Raw genomic sequence first — 19,671 nt, forward strand, 5'->3', positions numbered from 1 at the left:
AATCTTGTTCGTTATATTTTAATTCGAAGCTACTGTATCTTGTAACCAACACAGACAATTTCGCACCTAAAACTACAGTCTAATGATAATACGTTGATTACTTAATAAATAATATATTAATTATTTAATTTAAGAAAATAATATAACAAATATATTAGCAAAAATAAATGACATAACTGTATATATTATATATAGAACATAATTATATAAAAATATTAATAACAATATACAGTTAGATATATTTAATAAATAATATTGTGAATCTCTCTCTCCAGATAACTCACTGTCACACTTAATTAGCCGTCACAGCCGAAACGAACAACAAGATGTCCGCTGCCAAGGCACGCCTATCACCATGAAATGAATTGGACAAGTAAGAAATTAAAGACCTTGATAAGCGAACAAAAAGGCAAAAGGGAAACACCGTGGAAAAACGATAGCAATTCGTGGAACTAGAAAACCTCGGGCAGACCGATGTCCACTATCTCAAAAATCCTGTGTCCCCTGGATTGGGACATGTCTTGTTTCGGCTGTCCCCTAATTAGAAGTCGCCCGGGCTTTTAAGTTCCAAATGAAGTTTGACTGAAGCCGATCGAGCACACGATAACACGGAGGTAGCATTTCTTCGTGTCACGGTCTATTCGACTTCTAGGCTGCACCTTTCGATCCCTATTTCAGGGTTTGGTGGTCTGGGTGGTCAGAGACCTTTGCTGAGGAGCCAGGGAAATGTCAACGATCCCGATACCTCCGATCTTCAAAGATAAGAAGTCCATCGAAAAATGCTTTTAACTAGAACAGAGGTAATTACCCTTAATTGCTGAACCTTGTCCTTCAACGGGGTTCACCATTTTGTTTTAGCTGCCTGTTTGCTGACGAACCCTTCATTTCAGTACTCAAAATGTTTTATGGTGTCTTAAATTAATTTAAAATTTCTTTTGTGGACATTGAACACTAATTTGAATTTGTTAAAATTATTGATGGAAGAAATGCATTTTTATTTAACTTCTGTCAATTTTCAAAAACAGAAGTCAAATAGAAATTTATTTCTTCTGAAAAAAATAACGAGTCCATACGTTATTCCTGTTTTTTAAAAAATGCATAACATGTACTAACAAATTCTGGATAAAGTCTCTTAAAAATGAACGGTAAATATTTGGAAAAAATATGAAAGTGTATTTGAAAAATCGATTTTTATCTGTGGCCGTCCGATGTGAATTTTCACTGTGATTTTGCTTCGTAATGTCAACAAAATTCCAAAATCGAAACTCCAGGGACACCGAACAATTCGTCCGCTTGATAAATCCTCCAAATTTGCAAAATTCCTCTTCCTCCGAGTTCGCGGAAAATATTGCCAGAACTTGGCCAGTCCGGCAAAAGTAACTCGCTGCGACATATTTAGCAGCCCGCTTTGATATTCGTTACGAACTGGGAATTGCGCACAATGAAAATTTTCACTTGCAAATTTCTTTAGGAATTGGCCGGCCAGTTTCCCCATAGTCGACGCTGGATTTCCATTTCCGCTGTTTCCGTGAGGAAATACATTTTCCCACGAATTACATCGCCGTCGCGAGAGGTACCTTTAAATAATCTAATTTTTACGAGCAATTTCTGTTGTAAATAGTTCTATCAGTTGTTCTCGCGCCGGTACTTCTTATTCTTAAAAAGTAACATTGTTGCAAGTCGGTTACCAGTCATTGTAAATGTATTTTACACTGTGCAAAATGAAAATTTTATCACATGCCTGTAAAAATTCACGTACAGTTACCATTAATTTAGTGACAAAACTTTCGTTTTTAATCATTTGTTTGTCGAGCTGTAACCAACATATTTGCCACACTTTTCCAAGTAAAACGAGCCCAAGCACGATACAGTTTGGATTATATTTGTGCGTTTAATCCGCGATTTGGTAGAACCTCGATTATCCGAACCGAGATTTTTGATCTGCTGTAACTTTGTAGAGGAAAGTCGCAGGATGTTCTATTTGGGCTCATTTTAAAGCTTGAAACCTCCACTTTCAATGTATTTACATTACATTTTAGTTATCGACAGAGTGGAACCTCGATTATCCGAACCGAGATTTTTGATCTGCTGTAACTTTGTAGAGGAAAGTCGCAGGATGTTCTATTTGGGCTCATTTTAAAGCTTGAAACCTCCACTTTCAATGTATTTACATTACATTTTAGTTATCGACAGAGTGGAACCTCGATTATCCGAACCGAGATTTTTGATCTGCTGTAACTTTGTAAGGGAAAGTCGCAGGATGTTCTACTTGGGCTCATTTTAAAGCTCGAAACGTCTACTTTCAATGTACCTAGATTACATTTTTGTTGCGACACAATAAAATCTCGACGATCCGAGCTAATCAGTGAAACACGGGTGCAGGGATATTTTTCGCCAGTATCAAGTGCCCAAATAATTTGTAATTAATTTCTGGATTGCAGGGGCGGCATTCGGAAGTAGATTCGGGCAGCTAACGCTAATCAGCCTGTAGCCGAAGCGGAATCAAAATTACACATTGTTGTCGCGCAAATCGCGTTGGTAGCAGCAGCCGAGTTTCGGCAGCGGCAGAAGTTAATTCCGTTCGCCATAAACGATACAGGTTCGCCATAACCGAGTGAAAGCCGTCAGTTAAGTGCAGCTTGGTAAACGGCGAACGATCTCGTTTCGTATCATCGTCCGATTGCGGGTATCGTACTGAACAGCTAGAGAGAGAGAGAGAGAGAGAGAGAGAGAGAGAGAGAGAGAGAGAGAGATAGGGAGCACACTCGAACCTCGGACTGTAGCGATAACAGTCCGGTGGCATCCGCTTGTATTTCAGGAAAATCAACGATTTGTTAATAATGCACGGTCGGTTCCGAGCCAGCTGGAACAGACAAAGGCTCATAAATGAACCAAAAGCGTTCCACAGTTTAAATCACCGGCCGTATAGAAACGCGCCCCCCTCCCCTCTCTCTCTCTCTCTCTCTCTCTCTCTCTCTCTCTCTCTCTCCCTCGTGCGGCCGAGGGAACGCGAGCATATTCGTCGGCCGCGATCGCGGGATCGGAGAGGAGGAGGCTCAAAGAGATCGAGGCGCGGCTGAGAATGGAGATTTAAGGGTCCGACGTGTGGGTGGCGACTGCAGGGTTTCTCTGGCCGATGGGGTCGTCGTCGTCGTCGTCGTCGTCGTCGTCGTCGTCCTCGTCGTTGTCGCCGCATCGTTACATTCGCCGCCAACGTGACGCCCCTGCGCTTGTTCCAACCTCTCCCCTTCTGAAAACGTTGCACACCCCGAGGACCCCTTGCACGCGTGCCATTTACAAGGTGTGCTGAAAAAGTTGGATGCGACGCACGAGGCCCCACGGTCCGAGGAGCAGCGACGAGAGGATTGCGAGACAAATGCCGTTTGCTCGGCTCCTCGTTCGCTCGAGTTGTCGCTTTTATAAACTTTGCTGTAGGCATAGCGGCTCGGAAAATGATTTGGACAGCTTTTAGAAGTGCTGGGGTGACTCGACAGATTTTGGCAATGGTAGAGCTTCTGCTTTTTCTTGACAGGACTTTTTACAGTTAAATTATTTCTTCGGGAAATTATTGTCGTCATATTCCTGACGCTTTTACGCGTAAAATGATATCCAACACGACCCCATTTGGACCACATTTGCCTGTTTAATCCACGATTTAGTAGAACCTCTATTATCCGAACTGACCACTGGAATGTCCGATATAGTTCGTGTAAAGGAAAACAGTTACCTAGTGTTGTAGGTGGATCGCTCTGTGGATTGACCTGTACCGTGCATCATCGGTTCGGATAATCGAGGTTCTACTGTATCGCAAGAAAAATATAATTTAGGAGCGTTAACAGTAGAGCTTTCGAGCTTTAAAACGAGCCCAAGTAGAGCATCCTGCGACTTTTTCCCTAGACGTTACGACAGTTCAAAGATCTCGGTTCGGATAATCGAGGTTCCACTAAACCGTCAATTACACAAGCAGATGAACTTCGAACTGTATCGTGTTGGGTATCGTTTTAATCGTAGAAATGTCACGAATATGCAGGTGAAGGGTTCAGAATAAAACCGTTGGCCACAAAGCAGTTTTTATCGCTGAATTAGTATTGCCTCAAAAAGATTCCGGAAATGTACAGTGATTTCTCTATATATGTCGCCAGGGCCAGGATGATAAAAGTGGCGGAATTCTCTCCACCACCGCGGGGGACAATTCGTGAGGGGCCACGAAGCTCGAGAGGCCTGGGAGTGTAAACATAACTCCTGTACGATACATGTCGCTGGCAAGACCCGTATGGTGACATATATCGAGAAGTCACTGTATAGTGACCGAAGAAGACTGCTTCGGAGGGTACCCAGTATAACATCAGGAGTGAAATAGTTGTAGGGAAAAGACCCCCGGAACTTTTCGAACACACCTTGTACATTATTCGGCCCTGACTCCGAATCTAATATTATGAATCACGAGCCCTGTCCAGGCCGTGCATAATGGGGTCGTAGGTCGGCACCGCCTCGCGCGGAATTCTTCTTTGCTGTTCTTCCGATCCGCAGGATCACCGATGGAACAAAGGCTTTCCAGGACCTTTTTGCGGCCGGATGGATTTTCATAATGGGTAATAACGTTCTTGCTAGTTACACTTAATTTATAGATGCGGCACCCGACGGTCTAGCGCGCTCGCAATGCTCGGGATCGCGCCGGAGGATTACCACGCGCAAAAACGTACAGCGTTCTGAATAATTCTCTGGCTGGAAGGCGAAATGATGCCAGCGGAAGGATGATCCCGAAAACGGGGAAAAATATTTTCTGATTTCGAATCAGGTGAATTTCTCCCTCCCTCGGTCGAGGGTCGCCCCTTTGCTATGAAACGCTGCGAGAAACCGAAGTTGCTTTCTTTTAAAATTTTACAAATTCAAAAAATCATATTTTCCAACTCTTCAACGACAATTATATTTTCTCGTGAAATTTATACGTCACACTGCGGATCTTTATGCAAAATAAAAATTTTGTTCGTCCAGTGCAAGAAACAGGAACTGCACAGACATTTATTTAATTTCTCAACAATTTTAATAGGTTACAAATAATTGTATTCTTAAAATCGACTGATATTGTCACTGTTTTTTCGTACCGCCTACTTCTTTTTTGTCATAGTGCATAAAATCTGCAGTCCGACTATTATGTAAGAAATAATAGATTTGTATTGATTTCGAGCTTTTCTTATTTCTATACTATCTTGATGTTTCATGGAATAGTGATGTAATATAAAATGATAGTGCGCATGCTTACCAGCACTCCGGCTAGAACAATGGCACATAATCGATGTCGCACGCGTCATGTAAAGGTCACTCGAAGGTCAACATACTTCACATCAATACACGCATACAAATAAGTACACGTAGATGCATATTTATCCTTTTTGTCAGCTGGTAGGTATATTATCGTCAAATACGTTCTTAAAAATATGGAAAATATATTTGAGAATGAAAATTTATTTTCATATTTGTTCCTCATATATTCCGTTGTATTTGTTAACAACAAATTATTTTACATTCAGATCTCAGATCACCAACCCAGTATGTTCACTCGAATATTCTTCGTTACCTCGATCTGCTGTATCTATTATTGCAATACTCTTGAACTAATGGCGAGCGTCTCGTATAATCTTCAGAAATCGACTTTGGTAAGTTTGTTTATGCGACAAGGAAATTGCAATTGTATACCAGATTGTGTAACTCAATGTACAGGGTGTCTCTACTAAATCGGATCACACGATTATCTGCATTGTTTACTGTCATATGAAAAAACTTGTCAGGATAAAGTTATACTCAACGGGCACATACGCAATGGCGGAAAAAGTTACTCTTCGAACGAGATTCTAAGATCATTGTACTTTTTTTAACGACACCCTATACATTTTCTTAGATATTCCCGTAGATCACAAAAAGACAAATCCAACGACTATAATGACTTCGCTGTCTCGATCATTCGATCTCGAGATATTCGTGTTTGAAAGAATTAAAAAAAACGATCTCTCACACAAATATCTCGAGATCGAATGATCGGAACAGCAAAGTCATTATACTCGTTGGATTCGTCTTTTTATGATCTACAGGAATGTCGTAGAAAAACTGTAAGGTTTCGATGAAAGAGGTACCGATGACCTTGAAATCTCGTTTAAAAATGACCTTGAGATTCTTTCCAGTGTTATACCTACTCGTTGGTGCGATATAACTTCGTTCTCAGAAGTTTTTTCATGGAACGGTGAATAAGCGAGATGAGTTTAGGTGATCCCAATTAACCGAGACACCCTGTGTTGCAGATGAATTGAAGCTTGCGACGTCCTTCGATATTTTGCAGCACGTTCACTTAATTTCTCGCTTGCACTGTTTTTGCATTAGACGCCCGAAATGGCGTCACCAGTGTCACAGTGTCGTCGCGGTGGTGTCCAAAAGAATCGCAGAGAGAGAAAGAGGGGGGAGAGAGGGGAGCGTCAGGCAAAGGGAGAGAAAGAGGGGGGGGGGTGGCAAAGAAGGAGAAAAAGGTCCCAAAGCTTCAGTAAATAAGTCCGCTCGCGGCTGAGTGACAGTAGCGCGATTTATCGTCGAGATTTCGGAATGAGAGGGAGAGGGGAGCATAACGAGACGTGGCGGTGGGGGGTGGAGGAGGGGGAGGAGGGGAGGACGAAAGAGAGGCGAAACGAGAGTCGAGAATTTTCTTAAATTGCAGTTTGTAGCTCCTGAGAGACCTTACACAGGGATTTCGACGCCCACGGCGAGGGATAACGAGGCTGAAGCTGAAGAAACCCGGCTTCCCACCCCACCTGTGGCCACCCCCGCGGAGGTGAGACACACATCAGTGGGGTCTCCTTCATGGTAGTGCTGGCCCACGGGGACATAATTGATATCCGGCGAGAGCAAACGAGAGAAGAATGGACCCGACAGAGAGTCCTTTCGAACCCGGGGAGAGGAAAAAATTACCTTACGCGGGCCAAGAAGGAGGAAGAAGAAGGGACGGAGAAGGCCGAGGGACACCGAAAACGAAGAAGGACCACCGAGATCGTGTCCAGAATCGCCGACTTGCCGAAACTCCAAAGGCCACCTAAGCGCCGACTATGCTTTTCCATTCCCTTTTACCTTCGCCGATCTCTCACTCTCTCTCCCTCTCTCTCTCTCTCTCTCTCTCTCTCTCTCTCTGATCCTGTCTCTCTCGGTTTCCTGTAGTATAGATCTCCTATCTTCCCCTCTTCTCGGCCTACGTCAACCCCGTCCTCTTTAATGGACGGTTTACCGCTCCGCAAACATCCACTGACCCACCACCTCCGACCGGACTAATTGCTAATCGCAGTTCACCAAATGATCCTCCTACTCCTGCGAAACCCCCAGGACCAATCGCGCCCCTCCATCGGCCTCTTATGTCTCATTCACCGAACCGAGACCTCGCCGAGCAAGTTCTTCCCTGAGAACGCTGCGATTTGATGGTGAAGATTGATACGCAACGATCGGTAATTTAGCGACAACGCTTTTGTCGATCATCACTGTTTCCTGATATCGTTGTTATCGCGTGCCTTGCGTTTTTCCGATTAAAACGATACCAAACACGGTACAGTTTGGATCACACGCGTTGGTTTAATCCACGATCCGGTAGAACCTCTACTATCCGAACTCGCCGGTGATCACACGAGCGCTCGGCTGATGAAACTACCTGGATCAATGTGCATGTAGACTTCGAAAAAGTGGCCCCGGAATATCGTACAACGATTCACACTGGCTTCGGAACCACCGCTGGGTTTTGGCAGTGGTGGATGTGTTCCTTTTTCTCGACGGGACTTCTTTCCTTGCAATTGTTTGTTCGTGAGACTGTCACTGTCGCATCCGTGACACTTTCCCGGTTAAAATGATACCCAACACGATACCATTTGGATCGTTATTACCCGTTTAATCCACGATCTAGTAGAACCTCCACTATCCGAACTCGTGATCACACGTGCGCCAACGAAATGATCTAGCTGACCTTTCAATTTCTCTTTTCGCAATTCGGCAGTCGATAGACGATTCTTCGAGATTTCGACGCCATTTTGCATTGATGGACAATTTCATTGCTTTCACATAATGCTTGAACGAGGAAACATATTTCTCAGAGTTCCCGAAAAAAAAATGTCTGTTTCGCGGGAAGATCGGCGGCTAACCTCAACAAACAAATCACGCAAACTCGGCTCGTCGCTTGCGCGATTACTCTTGCATGGGGTTAGCATCAGCGGTTCCTAATTAGCTTAGCCGAGCGGTAAAGAAACGAAGGAGGGGTAGAAAATAATTGGTGATAATTGGGAAATTTCGCGTTTTTTTGCATTGAAATCGTAGAAACCGTATGCGGCGGTGATATATATATATACGCGATCTCTGCTCCGCGAGGAACAAGATTATCACGTTCATTCGTGGCTGCGCGAAATAATAAGTATGCAGGAGGGGTATATGGTGCAACGCGGGAGAGAGTAATAGAGAGAATAGAACAGAAAGAGAGGGGAGGGGGGAGGGGCGGGGGAGGGGAGGGGGGAGGGGAGGGGATGTCGCATGCCACGGAAATCCTGGTTTCCGTCGTTCGATCCCGGCGACCGTAAATCATACTACCGTGGGGAGAATGCTTGCGATTCCGAGCTCCTGAATAATTGCGTCTACCTTTAACCACCTGCGGGTTTAATCCTATCATCCTGCGTCGTCTCTTACGGCGAAAGAACTGAATTCCTGGTATTCAACCGTGGATAACAAACCACGAAGAAAACGGGCTAGGCGAGAGAGCGCGGGGTTCACTTTTCAGTCTGGACGACGGCGATCGCCATCGCCGAGGTCGTTCATCATGCACCACCCTAATCCATTGTCTCGCTACTTTCCTGCACGGAGTTTCAACTGGGAACAGTCCCGCGGAATCGTTAGACCTTCAGCACGGAAAAAATCATCGAACTTGACGATTCGGATCTTTTCTCAAAATATGACGAAACAAAGCGACGGAGATAAATCGGCATCAAAGTGTAAAAGACTCGTCGAATTGGTCACCGGTGGCGCGAAAGGAAAAAAATCTAGGATAACTGTTGCATTCGTGCGACCACCGACCAGTTCGGATAGTGGAGGTTCCACTAAATCGTGGATTAAACGGGCGAATACGGACGAAATGGTATCGTGTTGGGTATCGTTTTAATCGGGAAAGTGTCGCGAATCGGACAGTAACGATCCCACGAATGGATAATTCGAGGCGAAGAAGTTCTATCGAGAAAAAGGAACACACAATACCCGTCGAGTCGCAAAGCTTCTAAAATGTTTGTAATATTCCCGAGCGATTTTTTTTTTTTTTTTCGTAGCCCGTTCGAAACATTTCGCGCACGTTCGGCAGTCGTTCGAGCATAATCAGAAACACAAAGGGGCCGAGATAATTTTCGCGAGCGGCACGATCTCCGCGGAATGTCAATACCAGGAGCGGCGGCTCCCTTTACACGTCGCTTAACCTGCGACTCGAATGATTTCGATTTGCGCGCAGACAATTTTCTGCCACTCAACGTCAGACCTGCTTAACCATACCGGAAAGGAGGCGGTGGCAAAACCGCCGAAAACTTGTCAGCGGGTTTTCGAACGCGGACAAAGGGCCCGCGGTGCCTTTAAACGGCGAGATTATCGTTGTCCCGATATTTATCTAGCAGCCGGTTGGTCGGTGAAAAACCGCTTCGTCTACGGACTGTCGTCCCAGTTCCGTGGAGAAGCGGACTTCCGTATTTTTCCCCGATTGACAAATAAAACGGACAATGAGCGGCTCCGAACTTGCCCGCCGAGCGGAATAAGTCTGTTTAACTGTCGCGAACCTTTTCCAGCAGCTTTTCCGAGAGCCGATACAGATCTCGATACACTTTTAAGGGTGCTCGAAAGACTCGAGGTTGAGTCGAGTGTCATTAGACTGCAAATTTTCGGGACTTGTAGCGACAAGGGGCAGTTTCAAACAGCAGAAAAATGGACAAATTTCAAGCGGTTCAAATTTCAACAGGTTCAATAACTCAATATTTCTTCCTTTGGATAAGTCATAAATTCACAAATTTTTTTGAAGAGAACGAAAATACTAGAAAAGCACGGGCACGGGAAGCCCGCACGGGCACGGTTGCCCTCACGGGCTCGGATATCCGCACGGGTCTGGCTGCCCGTGGGCACAGCTATGGGAATTTGATTCGCTGTCTGAAATGTCCATTTCAATAAAAATTTGCCCATCTTTGCTCCTACAATTATGCTACTTTATATTATAGTAATTCATCCACGTGATTCTCTCTCAAACTCTTTATTATTCGTGATAGTATGCCAAATAAACGTTACTCCGGTTTTCAACATATTTCTGTTCCCACAGATCGATTCTTCGAGCAATTATCTATAAAAAAATGTCTGAGAAAATAATGCTTGTTTATGAAATATTTTTAAATTACAAATTCAGGTATCTCATATGAAACCGGAAGTAGGAATTATTGATTTTCTGTAATGCTTTGTTACGTACAATATTTCTGGGAATTTTTTGTCCCTGATATTAGTTTTACTTTCAGTGTTTTAAATCTTAAAAAGCAACACTAAAAATGAAAATCGGATAATGTAACATTTGATAATCGATATGGCTCCGTGATTATTCACGTTCTCACCGACGAGAATTTCCTTAGTGATCTTCTTCACCGACGAGATACCGTCGTTGGCCTTATGTTTCTTACTCCGGCCAAAATCTATCCTAGATGGCGGTAGAAAACACCGTATTGACAGTACCTCGTCGGTGACACAATGTATTTTTATCTTGTTATCACTCCGCAAGTGAGATACACGAATAAACCAATTACCATACGAGGTAATGAGAATCTGAGATACCGACACAGCTGAAAATCAGAGTGTCTCTCGCGCCATCTGCCCACACAGAACAGTCAACTACTGAACCGAATAAGACTGCAACGCGAAAAGTTACCTAACCAGGGAGGATAGATTTGACAACGTTGTCGGTTTTCAAAACATAACGTTGTCACTTGAGGATTTCCAAAAATATGTTGTCCGAAACTTTTCAGTACTGATCTACTCCACGTTATTGTTCGATTTATGACGTGTTTAGGCTCGTTTTCATCGGAGGAACATTTCCAGTCGATTGGAAATGTTTCTGCAATGCAATTATGAAGTATAACCGTAAAGAGTTAATTTAATATTAAGCATAAAATCATTTCGTTGGCTGAAATAGTTAATCCACAGCACGCAGGTAGATTTTGTTCAGTTAGCTCCGTACTCACAGAGATTTTAAGAAGACCTGAAACAATTGCGAGTCATTGCGAGGTTCTAGATGCGATCACTTACCACATTGACGAAATCCTGGAACGTCACCGCTTGAACACGCGACTCCTTCGCCCTGGTGAGCAGAATGTCTCGTTTATTCGGCGGTATCTCGGCTTTCCATTCGGGACTTTTCAAAGCCGCCAAAAAATCTTCCACTGGTATCTCGCCAAAGCCCTCCGGATCAAACTGAAGAACAAGAATCAGTCAAGCTCCCCGTGCCTCAGCGAATCTTTTGCCACTGAGTGCCGCAAGAAGAATACTTTCACGTACCTTGTCAAATAGCATTCGCCATTTCTGCAATCAAACAAAGAAAGATAAACGATTATTTAACAACTCCGAGTAGCTTTCAACTAACTAAACACGAAAAGCTTAATCCACTTTCTGCCAGCCCCTAATAGATGGTATATGTAAAATCTACCAGGCCCAATTTGATATTTACCATTTTATGAAGGGATCATGGCAGTTTTGGTATGTACCATCCATCCGGGGACCAGCAGATCGGTTCTCTGGTAGCAAACGAGTTAGTCAAATAATTGCTTACGTCGTTGAGGAGCTCCCGCCTGTACTCGGACTCGTCGATGTCGATTTCGGACGCGAGATCCGTGTGATCGGTGACATAGCCATCATAGTGAGCGCTGTTCGCCTCGCTGCGTGCATATTCTTCCTCCTCCTCGACGGCACCGGCGATGGTCGGTATCGAAGCACCGCTTGCCAGTAGCATTACCACGTGTGGCACGAGGTCACCGGATGAATCTCCTCATTCCACCCACTTTCGTCCGTTTCCTGAAACACCAGGACACCCCCGGTATCACTATCAATAGCTGTCAAGAATTTTAAAGTCCAAGGTCAACTGAAGCTCATCATATTGTAGGTCATTGTATTCGTCTCTTCAGTGCCTAGAATAGACAGACAGAGATACGCAGGGTGACTGTTTAAGAAAAAATTACTCAAGGTCACCTTGAGAATTCAGAAAATGTAAAATATTCAAAAACCAAAATTTCTCTCTCTCTCTCTCTCTCTCTCTCTCTCTTTCTCTCTCTGTGTGTGTGTGTGTGTGTGTGTGTGTGTGTGTGCTCCTTATTATTCCTTTATTGCTTTCATTTGCCACAGTATTTGTGAAGTATTTAATATTATTGAGATACGTGAAACAGTTTGTATAGTGCACGCTTTGTATAGTACCTACATATGTGTATTTTCAAAGTGTGCTTTGAAAAGAAATTGTTCTCTCCAGACAGAGCGCGAGTGCCCTTAGATTTTTCGAAGCTCTTGAAATCACCCTTACGCCTGAGTCGGCGATAGATCGATGGCCTTGAAAATGTCTGTAGTTCGCGCCAGTACTTCTGCGAACTATGCAGTATAATACGTTGGTACGACGGTGCCGTTTCCATGGCGATGCATCGTCGATAGGACCGGGTACAGGCCAGTCATCCAAGTATACATAGCTGTTGTATAGGTACATACATGCACAAGGAGGATCCAAACTTTAACCCTTGCCCCGACACGAAAAGCTAATTTGACCCGGTTTGCACACCTGAAATTGCAATTTCTTACTAATTACACAGATATTGTGTAAAATCAACAGTAACCGAAAATTTATTAGATGTAACCTGCGGAATTGTCAAAGTAGACAGAAAAGACCATTGTCTAGCAAACATGAGTGGGTGCAATTAAAAATGGTAAAATAATAATGAAATTTAAATAGTACAATAATACTCTTAATATAACACCTATATGGACACTTTGCGATAATAAACATTCAGATGATCATGGCACGTGCTTGTCTTTTAATATTTATAGAAAATTTGATGAGTGTAGACTTCAGCTACTGACAATTACAGGTTGAGAAGCACTGACTCGTGGTCGCAGAAGCCGGTCACGTGCTAATAAGTGGTACTGGGGAAGAGGGAAGAATGTATTGTCTTCGAATACACCTAAAAGCACCCAGTAATGGTATTACGGTTCCGCAGGGTGAAATATACATATGTGCATAGAGAGTACATACACCTAAAGTATTAACATCTTCATCATATAAATTTCAGCGCAAGGGCTGAAGAGCTACGTGTCCTTTTGACCCCGTCTATAACCCATTTTCAGTTGCAATAACTTTTGCTAAACTCATTTAATGCATAATTTCTTATCAAAAATACATTTTCGCCGGCTCTCCAGAATGACCCCATCGCAAGGATTCCCGAAACCATAACCGCGATGCAACCGAGGCGTCCACGCGGCCACCCCTGCATGCAGTCACTTTCCCTTTCCCCACCTCGCGGCTCCTTTACATCAGCGTCCATTCGTTGCCCTCGGTTTCGGCACAACGTCACCGAAACTGCACCCCCTACCCCTTCGAATAGGCCAACCAACCCCACAAAGTCACCCCCTATCCCTGACGCACGCTTGGTGCCTGCTCTATCCCCTTCTCCTTCTCTGTTTATCTATCCTCCTTTCTCTTTCTCTCTCTCAATGTACCATCTCGTTTATCTATCCCCCTCCCGCGACATCTTCCAAGCACAATTATGTCTCGTGCAAGCACAGACCCGTTCATACGAGACGCCTAAGGTCGTCGACCTTGAAGAACCGTTCCGACGTCGACGACGTGTCGTCGTGGACGGTGCCCGGTGTCTTCTTACCACCCTCGTCTTGGGGTTACATTACGGTGCCACCCCTTATCGCGAAGCACGCCAGGTTTACCTTTCGTCTACCACGGTAACTGCTTAGCTACCAGCCCGGCCTAGCCATCACCGTGTAATTTACAGAAACCAACGGTGATTTTAATTGGCTGGCTCGGGTAAGTTCCCCCAACCCCCTGGTTGGTAGCTGTGGTTTATCAATGTTTCTGGGTCGCTATTGTGCGCACAGGACAACAGTTTTTACGAACGCGAGGCCTTATCGCTTTGACCGAGTTCGCTGTTTACACACGCTGGTCAATATGTCACCGAGTTTGCTGGATGCAGCCTGGGACTTTATTGGCGACACGCTGGCCACCGTGATAGCCGATTCAATGTCTGCGGGGACAGTCGGAGACATTTTCAGGCGAAGGACCGTGCTTATCTTTGAGGGGCAGTCGGTCGAGGGACTCTATTAGGGCCACCTAGTTAGGACTCCATTTGGCAATCGGCGACCTCATCTTTCGTGTGATCTCTATGACTTTGATATCAAAACATCAACGAGTAGCGTTGATTAGGGATTAGGTAGGTGGTGCCAGGTTTGGTCCACAGGCTGGTGACAAATTTTGTTTGTTTACACCTCAGTTACGGCAACCCTTTTTGCCTCGGAGCTACTTCAGACCCCCTTCCCAAGGGTTGCTTTTAGCTACCCTTTGGGTGAACTCTGTTTTCAATCTATCTTCGGTGATTCCCAAACTTCCCAAATGTTGAGAAACTTCATTGCAAAATGCAAAGTTTCTGTGTACCTGTCTATACCGTAGACACTTACGAATGTACTAACATAATCGCTAAAGCGGTGCACGCGCGACCTAGCTCATTAAGGTGGCCGACCCAGCAATTTTCTATGTACATCAGAAGACCTAATATCTCGCATCGGACGAACGTGGCCGCCTCAAATAGACTCAAAGTTTACCAAAAAGGTTAACCCTAACAAGGGGAGATCGTCAATCGGATAGGCGCTTTTTGGACGAAACTGGGTACACGTGTGGGGGATTACCTAAACAAACGTACAACGTCAGCTGACAACTTAGCTCCACAAAGAAAAGCTGATGACCCTGTCAGCAAGAAAACGGACCCAGAGGGAACAGGCGTAGCCCATTGTTGAGTTTGCAAGTCAATGTGACACGTTACCTTTTGGAATGTGGATTCGGAGACTCGGCGGCAGCTTCCCGTGAGTGACCATCCACAAACGGCGGAGAGCAACTATCACTTAACGACGACAGTAACACCATAATCTCGCAAGAACTTTGGGTCACAATAAACACAGCCGAGGGCAGCGTCTACGTCGACCGAAGGCACAGAACACGAAGACTTTCATTACAAGGACGAATTGCTGTCGATCAGACACAGATCGTTCGAACCGACAACACGCGCACGACAACAATCACCGGGGACCCGGTCCCCAGTTTTCCCGCCAGAATGTTTAAAAATCGCGTGATACCGATAAAACAGTTTCGAAATCGATCGAGGATCGTTGGCCGACTTTCGAGCCTTTGTTTACACCATGATCCTCGAGGAACAGGGAAAAATATACGAATCCTCTGGCGCGTTCACGATCGGAGTATCGTTTGCCACGGGGTGGACGAGTTGTCGAGGCCGGATGGCGAGGGATTTCGTCGATGCGATTTGAACCGGAACAATGGCGGTCGGACGGCGTTTTTGACAGGCAGCGTGGACGCAGTGGCGACACCGTGAGATCATCCTAATCTCGCAGGGCAACGACGTGCAGCATGAGACGCGGAAATCGGCGATTTTTGACGGTCGCCGTGTCGTCACAACAAAACAAGCCCAGTACCGTAGCTGCGGTACACAGGCCCCCGGTGTCACGGGCAACTGCGGCAACGTGCGCAATGCGCGTTCGATCGATAATACAGGTTTTCGACCAATGGGCGATCGGGCTGGGGCCGGGGACACGCGAGGAACACGTGGAAACGTGGAAACGCGGCCGCGATTTAATATTATTGGCGATATAGCCGATGTTGTCGGCGGGAAACGCGTTACACGACTGCCGGAGCACTTTGCCACCCTCATGGGCTCCCCTTCCACCCCCTATTCCACCACCCTCCCACACAAACCCCCTATCCCTCCCGCGCCTACCACCCCCTCGATTCGTTTCACCCCAGACTCGTTCGTTCAACCCCAACGTTCAAGAATATGCAAGGCCGATGCAAGCATCGTTATTGACACAAGACGAATCGGTGTCTTTCGGATAGAAACTAATTCACATGAGTGGACTCATCGGACGTTCTGCGGTGGACTAGCATTATCGAGCCAGGACTAAAACTGTTCCTTTTAATGATCGCGTGCGGCTTAAAATAACATTACGTAATGCTATCGATGAGAGACCAAGGCATATCTGGAAAATTTCAGACTTACATAGAATTTGTTAACTTGTATTAAGAATCGTTGGTATTTGTTGTTCTCAATTAGCTACGTAGGAGTCAATGGAACCCATTGCTTACTGTAATATAATATAGACATTATCTTGACATTCTACCCGGAATTCGTTAACTTAGTGTTGACAATGTTTTGGATTTGTTCTTGGTTAGCTCCTGAGAATTGTTAATTGTTAACGCTGGACATCGTACAATTGTTGTTGTAACGTTGTTGTGATCCAATGAAGACGTCGTTCTCTGATGAATTATCATTTCCGTAATTGTGACAGAAGAACTTCCAGTCATTTTGATTCGGTAGTTCCAAACTATTCAGTTTCATTACGGTTTTTACATAACCTCGTTGAATCGATGGTTATCATTGCTATAAACAAGACAGAAAGTTTATAACAGACAAATGTACGATGTTGTGACTGAGATCGATGACTTTTGACTTCGCTGGTCCCACGGTGACCTAAGTTTGTAGCAATACAAAACGTGTGTACCCTAAGCGTGGAGTTTGGGGTAAATTGACTACGAAAGTCGAGTAGAGATGGAATAATAGACGCAGCTGCAAAGGGTAAATTACCATAATGGAGAAAGGGGCTGAAACGTGTATTAGAAAACTGTACATATGTCATATATACCTAGAATCATCCCGATAACCATTGTATGAAGATATGTTTTAAACAAAAGACCGTTACTAAAATTGCCGATAAACACTGTACGATTTTCACTGTGGGTGACTGTAAATTGGCTATTGTAATCGGAACCCTTATGGTTTTCTACTTATTCGTTGCAAAAATTTCTGGAATATATACCTTGCTTCGATCGAACGAAATTGTCTGTCAAAATTCGAAAATTGTCGAACAAAACTTTTATTAATCGTGAATAGAAAATTCCGGATCTTTTGCGATTTTATTTTTACCGCCATTTGTAATATTCAATTGAGCATAGATGGCGGGGCGCGCGGTTGTCAACGTTACCCCTTTCGCCGATGACACCCATGATGGAAGAGGAGGTTAGGAATAGGATGAAGAACCGTAACCTAAAGATGCCATATTTACACGACTGGAGGCAAGCGTTGCGAGCACCACACGTGTACAGAGTTGCGAACAGCACGTTTCGTATTCAGAACCAATATGTGGCACTAATTTTCTTATTGTTATCTGTTCCAATGTTCCTAATCGGTTTTCCGTTATTGCACAGAATCATTAGTTCGTCGAATCAATTGCCAACACAGTGCCGCTATTACAAGTACAATAATACGTACCCTTTGTCGCCTCCTGTTAAGACACCGCAAGGCATCACCTACAGAATAGCCATAATAAGTGATCTCGATCATGACTCAAAAATCTTGGATAAAAAAAACACGTGGCACAGTCTTATGAAAACTGGAAGTCTCTTATGGAATCCTAGCACCTCGATCATCTCCATTGTTTGGGATGACAAGACCCAAATGTTCACAACGTCTTTAACTATGAAAGGGCGCGGTATGGAGTTGTCCGAATTGGTCACCTTCGATGGACGTTTGTTATCTTTCGATGACCGTACTGGAGTAGTATACGCCATCGAGGGAGAGGAAGTTTACCCTTGGATTCTATTAATGAACGGCAATGGGAAGCATACTAAAGGTATATTCAGTTTCTGATTTGAACCGTTTTAGCGCCAGGGGCCATTTCAGAAACCATGTTGAATAATGCTCAGCAGCGTGATCGCTCTGTTTTCTGAACTAATTTCGCAGATTTATGTGCTACCAATCGAGCATAGCACCCATATGCCGTGGCATTATTCGGCATGAAATCTGAACAGTGGGATTGGCCTGTGCGGCGCTGAAATAGTTCAGCTTCGATCAGTGTATTTACTGGTTTTAAGGTCCATGTTACACGTGCTAAATTATCGACAGGATTTAAATCTGAATGGGCAACTGTTAAAGATGAACATTTATACGTTGGCAGCATGGGAAAGGAATGGACCTCTGCGACAGGGGAGTTCGAGAGCAATGATCCTTTTTGGGTAAAAGTCGTGTCCCCTCGTGGCGAGGTATCCTCTGTAAACTGGATTGCGAATTACAAACGACTGAGGCAAGCAATGAATATAGAATTTCCAGGTATGTAATTGTTTCCATCGAATGCAACCGTAGTTCTTATAAGTATAAAAATTGGTTGTCGATATTCTACAGGTTACATGATTCATGAATCAGGGATTTGGAGCGACATACACAAAAGTTGGTTCTTCTTACCAAGACGGTGTTCTCAAGAACGTTATAACGATAACACAGATGAGAGAATGAGTTGTAACGTTTTGTTAAGAACGGACGAGAATTTCGTTGACGTTAAGGTTCCAACTAATTTTGATATTATTCATCCGTTTGTGAGAAAAAAATAGAATAGTATTTATAGAACAATACATTTACAGGTCACCGAAATTGGTAGTATAGTACCAATAAGAGGCTTTTCAAGTTTCAAATTCTTGCCAGGTTCGCAAGATTTAATTATCGTCGCACTGAAGACGGAAGAATATCTAGGTCAAACTGCCACGTACATTACAGCCTTCACAATTAAAGGTGTTGTAATAATGCCAGACACTAGAGTGATAGATAAAAAGTTCGAAGGTCTAGAATTTATATAGGTAACATTCCACGTAGGAATATGACTTGTAATACAAACGATTATTTATATTTTATAAATATATATTTATATTATATTAATATATTATTCGATTTTTTAGTTGAATGTTCTAAAACATTACGGGAGAAAGACCTACTATATTTTACACACTGTACATACGTAATTGCGTATAATTAACTATTAATAAGATTTCATATATAAATTAAATGTAAAATATATTTAATTGGTATGTAGGTAATAATTTATTTACATAGTTCCACACTGCTGTGAATTGGTGATAAGCAACAAAATGGAAATTATTTAGTTACTCTATAGTACAGAATACTTTTAAGAGTTTCTCTAGAGTTAAATAGTGGTTCATGCACATACATATATCGATCCATAATTCCCCGGATCCGGTGAATTGGATCAACACCGTTTATGGGCATTGCACCTCGAACAAGATTCGCCATCTCAGTTTATCGTTGAGCCGCTGCAATAGCATCGGCGCTCCTCTTTGCCACATTGTTCCACCGATAACCATTGTCCCATCGTTACCAAAGATAAATTCATTCGCGAAGACGACTGTAAATCACTTCTCGGGAATCTAAGTTAAATAGCTTTCTTGTAACACCAATCCCAATCGATGTTTTTGTAATAAATGATTTTATTCTTGTAATTCCTTTCTTTGAATTTATTAGGAACCTCAATGACAATTTGGCGCAT

At 43.8% G+C, this 19,671-nt stretch overlaps 3 protein-coding genes across 5 annotated transcripts in view; 2 read left to right on the forward strand and 1 right to left on the reverse strand.

Annotated features, from left to right (window-relative positions):
• The window catches only part of Stet (stem cell tumor), a 470,503-nt gene extending 454,597 nt beyond the window's left edge, over positions 1–15,906 (reverse strand). Inside the window, exons 1-4 of the mRNA XM_076796482.1 lie at positions 15,096–15,906; positions 11,843–12,084; positions 11,572–11,595; positions 11,323–11,487 (exon numbers count right to left, since the gene is read on the reverse strand). Of these exons, the coding sequence (XP_076652597.1) occupies positions 11,323–11,487; positions 11,572–11,595; positions 11,843–12,022 (369 nt within the window). The 5' untranslated portion in view covers positions 12,023–12,084; positions 15,096–15,906. The remainder of the gene's footprint in view (positions 1–11,322; positions 11,488–11,571; positions 11,596–11,842; positions 12,085–15,095) is intronic.
• The window catches only part of LOC143358939 (uncharacterized), a 117,314-nt gene that overhangs the window by 80,314 nt on the left and 17,329 nt on the right, over positions 1–19,671 (forward strand). The window lies entirely within an intron of this gene.
• On the forward strand, positions 17,296–19,624 carry LOC143358681 (soluble calcium-activated nucleotidase 1). Of its 3 annotated transcripts, none has more exons than XM_076796009.1 (5): positions 17,296–17,413; positions 17,546–17,970; positions 18,243–18,446; positions 18,519–18,676; positions 18,755–19,624. In XM_076796009.1, the coding sequence occupies exons 1-5, from the start codon at positions 17,334–17,336 to the stop codon at positions 18,965–18,967; spliced, it is 1,080 nt and encodes a 359-aa protein (XP_076652124.1). In that variant the 5' UTR covers positions 17,296–17,333; the 3' UTR covers positions 18,968–19,624. The 3 variants fall into 3 exon arrangements, with proteins under 3 accessions (XP_076652124.1, XP_076652123.1, XP_076652122.1); XM_076796008.1 differs by having other exon boundaries at positions 17,305–17,970; positions 18,755–18,967; positions 19,067–19,624; XM_076796007.1 differs by having other exon boundaries at positions 17,305–17,970.

Source organism: Halictus rubicundus, chromosome 11 (assembly GCF_050948215.1).
Source record: "Halictus rubicundus isolate RS-2024b chromosome 11, iyHalRubi1_principal, whole genome shotgun sequence".
NCBI lineage: Eukaryota > Metazoa > Arthropoda > Insecta > Hymenoptera > Halictidae > Halictus > Halictus rubicundus.